Genomic DNA, 7,337 nt, shown 5'->3' with positions numbered 1-7,337 from the left:
GTTCCTTGCTTCCTCATGGTCCCGTGTTCAACTATTGTGGCAAGCATCATAGGCATTTTTCCTTTGATTTTCTTCCTTGGTGAGCCCGATACTGCCCTTGTGGAGGGCAGGGCAACATTTTATTCCTCTTGATTCCAAGGCACCAATTTGTGCTCTGCCCTTGTAGTGGGCAGGGCAGAGTTGCCTTTCATGCTTGGTTCCCTTATGTTGCCCTCCTAGAGGGCAGTGTGCCCTTGTGGAGGGCAATGCTTGCCTCCCCCATTGTATGCGGCACACTTTTCCTTCCTTTGACCACGCTTCCTTCTCCTTGGGTCACGCTTTCTTAGGCCACACTTTTCTCTTTTATTCTTTTCTTCACCTGAAATAAACCAAAACAACCACTCCAAGTATCACTAAATTCATAAGGCTTATAAATCAATTAAAATTCAATTAAAATTAGCTTAAACCTCATGAATTAACATTAATTTCATGGTGGTTGCTTGATTTAAAGAAGTTGTGCATTTTCACTCCAAATCACTTACTTAAGAAGCAAGAAAGTGCATAAAGACTAACAAAACAAATGAAATTAGCTTGAAAAATGGGTATATGATGACTTGTCATCAAATCACCTTAACAATCGAATATGCTTTTCTTTTTTAAATGAACAATCCAATTTGTTAGTTATCTTTCAAACAAAACTAAGAATAAAAATAGACATAAAAGCCATAGGTAGCTTGAAATGTTGATTTTTAAGAGTGGAAATAAGAACAGGACATAACCTCTTTTAATAAGAAAATTAATTCAGTCTAATTGATAGTACTATAATCAATAGTCAGCAACATAACTAAATCAATAATTATTAGCAAGCTTTTCATTCAATAAATTTAAGTCTTCCGTTTAACAATTTAACATATCCAAGTCTCATCATAAATTAATAAGCATACAATTAGTCAATTACATTACATACATAGCATCATAAGAGATCAGAGCTCATAGCACACACATAAAATTAACTAATTATTTTTAGTTAAATCATTCTGAACACATGACAAATAAACCAAGTTAACAAAATCATATTTTTTTTATGAAAAAAGGTTAAAAACGGAACAAAACTTAAGCAAGAAAAAATTAACTAACCTAGACTTGGAAAACGACGACGAAGCTGGACCTGACAGCGGATGACAAAGCTGGCAACGTGAAGAACGGCGGCTGCAATAGAGGCTAGGATTTGCAACGGCGGCTACAATGGAGACGTTACCAAGCTCAGTGTGAGGAGACGGCGGTAAGAAGGGCAGGCGGTGGTGTGGTTGACGGTGCAGCGGGGAGAGGAGGTGGTTAGAGAGAGAAAGGGAGAAGAGAGGTTAGAGAGAGAGAGTGTGTGAGTGGATTTCAAATTGAAGGAGGTGAGGATTCGTGCTTTGAATTTTAGGGCTCATTACTGTCGGATTTACCGGCGATAAATTCGACAGTAACCCATTACTAGTCACCAAAACGCAGCGTTTCACTATAAGTGTCTACTGTCAAATGTTTTCGACGGTAAATTCGCTACAAAAATTTGCACGGTAATTATTTGACATGACGAATGCCACACCAAAATCGTCAGTGAATCTATCGGTAAAGCCGATGCTAATGTACAACGTTAAATCCGACAATACTCGACATTTTTCTTATAATGCTAATCTCATTGATATTTTATCTTTTCATATTAAAATAAGATTTTGTTAACAGATGTCCTAATGACACATTTTAAAGATACTATAAAAAGAAAAAATTTATTAAAACTTATTGAAAAGATAAATATTTTTACATTTTCAAATACATTGAATATATATATATTTTTTAAAAAAGTGTGCCCTTAGAGTACATGATAACTAAAATTATTAAAATAATATTTTTTACAAATTGTAATTAAGGTTATCAATAGCTTAGAGAATGAAAGTTGAATCTAGGACCGCTTTTTAATTTAGTCACAAAAACATATTGAAATCTTAGATGCTGCAATATCTACTAAACTGATTATACAGGTGACATTTTATTTTTATCTCATAAAAACCGAGTAAAAAACAAAGCGTGGAAGAAAAAACTTGCACCACCATATATTCTAGTTCAATCAGATAGTACAGTGTGACCTACTTTCAATCTCCACCACAATAATGATAGAATTTTTACTATAATTTTTTAAAATTACATGCACCAATTCTGTAGGATTCTTTCTAATCCTATTAAGGAACACACAAGCTTCTAATCAAGCTTGTAACTACTAAGCTATCTAGTTTAGATTTTAATACTAAGTTCTCTCCCAACTTAACATAGAGAATCTCTCAGACTCATGACAAAATAAAAAATACATCAAAAAAACTAACATATTTAGTGACTTTTTTTCTAAATGTATTTTTTTCCGTCTATTTTATCAATGACTTTTTATAATACTTCACATATTTGCTTTTTTCCATAAAAACAAAAATAAATTAAAAAAAACATATTTAATGAACAAAATAAAAAAAAAAAACATAAATGTAGTAAGAATGCTCTAAAAAAACTAACTTTTGTGCTTTCACTCTGTCTTCGACTTTTAACTAAATGTCCTTTTTGTATAAGTATATTACTTCCAAAAACTTAAACTGCCTTTTGTGACAATTTCTGAACTTCAAAAACTGAAAATGTGATAGCATTATAGCAACAGAAAGAAATAATAGAGGTGGTCCAAAATGACACGGAAATAATATTGCAGCAATAGAGGATCATAGATAAAAATATAATGTTCTTGCTATTCCTTTTTTAACTTTTTATTAGTAGTACCTTATTTTTGGTTATACTCACCAAATTAACACCATTACTCCAAAAAATTATTCTTTTTCCTTCATCCTATTTGATAATAACGTTGGTACCAAAGATGAAAAGACTCTTGATTTTTGTAATCTATATCCGAAATGGTGCAGCTGCCCCACATATCATCAATGAATGACTTTCATGAGGTTTATTTGGTGTGATAGAAGTTTAGTCCAAGTTATTAATCTATACCAAAACTGAGATGCACTAATAGCACTAATAATGGCTATATTTATGCCATTAAATTATTAAATTGGATCTTCACAATAATACATCCATTAAATTAAAATTTGAACTTTTAAACTCAACTAAATATATATTTATCATCATAAAAAATAATATTAATATTATTGTTTTTTAAACTCAATTAATAACGTTTTATCTCTTTATAATTAAATTTTTTTATTATAAAATATTAATAACATTTTATACTATCGCTATAATATAAAATATTAAAATAATCACATATCTTTTATTTCACGTTAAAATTATTCATACATAAACCATTTATTGCGCTTTTGATTTTCGGTGTGGGAGAGAGAAAGGTATATATCAATATGATGTGAGCAGAGGAGTGTTTTATTTGGCTATAGGATGACACAAATTGGATGCACCGATTTGTTTGCATTGTTTTATTTTTTAAACAAACAATCACAAATCGGACGGTCCGATTTGTGATTTCAAAAATAAAAAAAATTTTAATGTTAAAATCGGACAGTCCGATTTTTATTTTAACAAATAAAAAAAATAAAAAATACAAATCGTACCATCTAATTTAGAGTTTAATTTTTTCTTTAAGCAAATCGGACCTTTCGAGTTGTAATTTATTTTTTTCATCAAACAAATCGGACCGTCCGATTTGAATAAAACACCATATGAAAAAAAATACCTAATTTTCCAATAACAATGTGTTACACATCTATTTAACCAATATAAAAAAAATTAGCCTTTATTGCTATCCAATCATTCCCATAATGTAAAATTTTATCCGTAAAAGCAAATTGAAAAATAAAATCGAGGTTGGCGCGAACTACTAGAAGACAAGAAACCCAGTTCAGTTAAGACTTAAGAGAGAGAGAGAGGAAAAGGACGTAGGAGGGTAGAATAGTGATTTCATATTTTACTATGAGATGATGCTGAAGCTGATGCATGCGGTGGATCCATGCTTGCTTAGTAAGATTTATTTATTGATTATTGATTTGGGATCCTTCTCTCACTCTCCCTCAACACACACGAAGAAGAATCTCTTATCCTCTCTTATATCCCCCTTTTTTCTGAGCCCTATTCATCACTTCAATTCGATTCAATTCAATTCCTTTCCTTCTTTTCACTCTCAGATCTCAATTCGTCTTTTCACTTTCCACCTTGATCTGATCAGACATGTACCAATAATACACATATAATTAATTTCCCCTTCTGAATTCACAAACCTATTTAACCTGATTCTTCATTCTTCTTGCGTTGATCGGTGACTGGATCATCGTCTGATCCTAAAGCTTTCACACTTCAGACTTCGAGTTCGAGGTGCGTTTTGCTTTTAAATTTAATTAATAATCATTCAACATGCTTATAAACGGGTTATGCAAGTTTTAGATCACGATGGCTAAAAAAGTTTGTGAATTTTTTGGTGAAGGTTGTGAGAATATATATATTATAAAGGTAGAATGGGTTCTTTGAATCTGAAGGGACCGGTTGTGATCCCCACTGTTCGTGCCAAAGTAGCAGGGCTCTGCAGTGTTCCTTTAATTGGACCAATGAAGGCTAAGTGTATTCGAACTGAATTTTGGGGACTCAGGTGTAGCAGAGATAAGGCCACTGTTCTTTCTTTCCATATAAACATGCGAAAGTGCAAGAGCAAGACTGTGCATTGCAGTTTCAACTCACCTTCAAATGGGAGCGGAAGTACGGCTGAGAATTTTGATGAAAAGGATGAAGATTATGTTAACTCTAGCGTGGTTGAAGCTGGTATGTTCAGCTTAGCTGATTCAATATATGATGATGCGTTGTGTGGTCAAACATTGTTTCTTGTTTTGCTTTTGTGAAATAGATTTGTTCTGTGAATTTTGTGTGTAGTTGAGGTGAGGAGTGGAGCAGATGGTTTCATGATCAAAATGAGGGATGGTAGGCACTTAAGATGCATCCATAACAGTCCTCATGGAGGGCTTCTTCCAGATTATGCCCCTCATCCTGCTATTGTGTTGAAGATGGAGGATGGGACTGGTTTACTTCTTCCTATTATTGTTTGTATGCCTCTTACTCCTTATGATCTTATGTGTCTATTGTGTCATATACGCTTATTTCTTGATTCTCGATGATTTGATGTCTATCCCATTGTAAATGTGTTGTATGGTACATCTTTGTTTGCAGTGGAGATGCCAAGTGTCTTGCTAATGGCAGCCTTACGCAATGTTCATATAGTATGTCGTCTTTGTCAGTTATATTTGTTACTTTGCCTCTATCCGATACTTGTTCATGATGTGTTATTAACCAACATTTTGCTTGTATGTGATATATACGCATTCATACTGGTTCTTTGGTTGGTTTTTCAGGCTAGACCTACTTTATATCAAGTAGTGAAGGAGATGATTGACAAGATGGGATACGAAGTATGATTGTCTTTGTACTCTGTCTCTCATTCTTAAATTCTAATCTGGTTATATTATGATATTTTCATCAGGTTCTCACGAAGTATAATTTTTTGCTTAATGCAGGTTAGAGCTGTTAGAGTTACTAAGAGAGTTCATGAGGAGAGGGGGAATACATCCACCTGAAAGTATTGCATGACAATATGACTTATATTTGGTATAGGTTGGAAATGATTCAGAATGTATGAGCTTTGACCTTCGACCTTCAGATGCTATCAACATTGCTGTGAGATGCAAGGTAAATGTTTATAAATTTAATCATATGAATAAATCATCATCTGTAACATTCGGTATTCTCCTAAGCATTGCTTCATGTAGTTCATTTTTTTGCCTTGGCTGATGTGTGAAAAACTTAGTATCTTTCTGGAAAGGTTGAAAATTTTATTTCTGAAAGTAGCATAGTTGTTGAACCAAGTTTCATATGACCAGGATTTGCTGTTAGAGTGAAGTGGTACACGCTGCCCATTGTTAAACCTGGAACTGTTAAAAGTTATATTAGTTTGTGCCTTATTTAAACTTATTTTAGAGATTTCACCATTCCATAAATATTGTAGGTGCCAATACAAGTCAACAAGTACTTGGCATACAGTGATGGGATGAGAGTAATCGAATCAGGCAAACTATCAACACAATCCCCTGGTTCAGATGGCCCATTGTTTACTGAACTGGACCGGTAGGTTTTTGAAGATGATTCATTATAAGGAAAATTGGGCATTATGACTTGTCTATAATATGCAGAATTTCTGTCAAGAAACCTTAAAATAGTTCACATTTCTAACACACACTCCATTATGGAAGACAAGTATTAACTAAAAGCAACATAATTGCAGGCCAAGTGGTAAGCCTTGTACTGAAACCAAAGAATTCAATCTTTTGCACAACATGTTGAAAGCTGTTGTTGAAGAGCGCTATCAGGATGCTGGTAAATGTCTGGTCTCATTATTTCTGTATCCCTAAAGTTTAAAATGCTCTGTGAATCCAGTTAGGTTCTATAGTTAGGTGATTTTGCCTTGGTACACTACATGCATCAGATTGACAAGGTCACATTTCTTTATGTACAACGGCTGGTGGTTATACTCACTCTAATGTTTCTACTATTACATTTCATGTTTCTGGTGCAACTGCAGCTTTATGGAGGGACAAACTTAATCAACTTAGGGCTGGGAAAAACACAAATAAAAGGTATGAAACTTATTTCATGTGACATATATATGTTGGCAACCTCTGATATACGTTGACTAACTTGTTTTGTTGCAGATCCTGGACACTTTAAATTGTATATTCAATCCAACATTAGAATGGCAATGCAATTGATAGAGCACGTGGTTGAAGTACCTATCCAATCTTCTGCCGACACAAGTTTAATATCTTTGTAAATATTTGTACATACTATATATATAAATAATAAACATTAATGTTAATGCAACATCAGAACTTCATCGCTACTTGTGTCAATCGTTATGAGCTGTTAGTATGTATTGTGATTTGTGGACAATTGCCACTATGAGTAACCCAAGTACTACTTTTAGTGATTATTCAAACTTTAAATGGTAACTCAATGAATAACTAATATTAATATATGATTGTTCTGTACTAAGCCTAAGGTCCATAAAGCAATCAAATGATCTGTCACTCGGAAGATCGTCCCTTTTAACTCGGAATCTGAGACATTAAAGTACGATCTCGAAAATCAAGGAAAATGCACGAATAATTGAAATTAAAACCATATCAAAAGCTATTTAATTTTGAGCAATGACAATTAAAAAAGTGCATAGTTATACATTATTTTTATATTGACTATCCTTTGTCTTTATTAATGAAATAATCATAACAAAGAGATGGTCAGCCAACGTTCTCCTAGGGTTTCTATTGAGGAAATTGATC

The 7,337-nt window shown here is 33.3% G+C and overlaps 1 protein-coding gene across 1 annotated transcript; it reads left to right on the top strand.

The window, feature by feature from the left end:
• The first annotated feature begins 3,970 nt into the window (after nt 1–3,970).
• Nucleotides 3,971–6,898, top strand: LOC107460083 (bifunctional nuclease 1). Its single transcript, XM_021128460.2, is given in 11 exon segments — nt 3,971–4,332; nt 4,442–4,773; nt 4,882–5,052; nt 5,176–5,225; nt 5,358–5,414; nt 5,520–5,555; nt 5,587–5,691; nt 6,008–6,126; nt 6,284–6,375; nt 6,581–6,635; nt 6,711–6,898. Coding segments are annotated over 10 exon segments (1,002 nt in total). The 5' UTR covers nt 3,971–4,332; nt 4,442–4,472; the 3' UTR covers nt 6,727–6,898.
• Nucleotides 6,899–7,337: the final 439 nt, after the last annotated feature.

The sequence above is a fragment of the Arachis duranensis genome, chromosome 8, assembly GCF_000817695.3.
Source record: "Arachis duranensis cultivar V14167 chromosome 8, aradu.V14167.gnm2.J7QH, whole genome shotgun sequence".
In the NCBI taxonomy this organism is placed as follows: domain Eukaryota; kingdom Viridiplantae; phylum Streptophyta; class Magnoliopsida; order Fabales; family Fabaceae; genus Arachis; species Arachis duranensis.
Note: the sequence above shows the minus strand (reverse complement) of the source record. Positions and strands in the feature narration are given on the sequence as shown.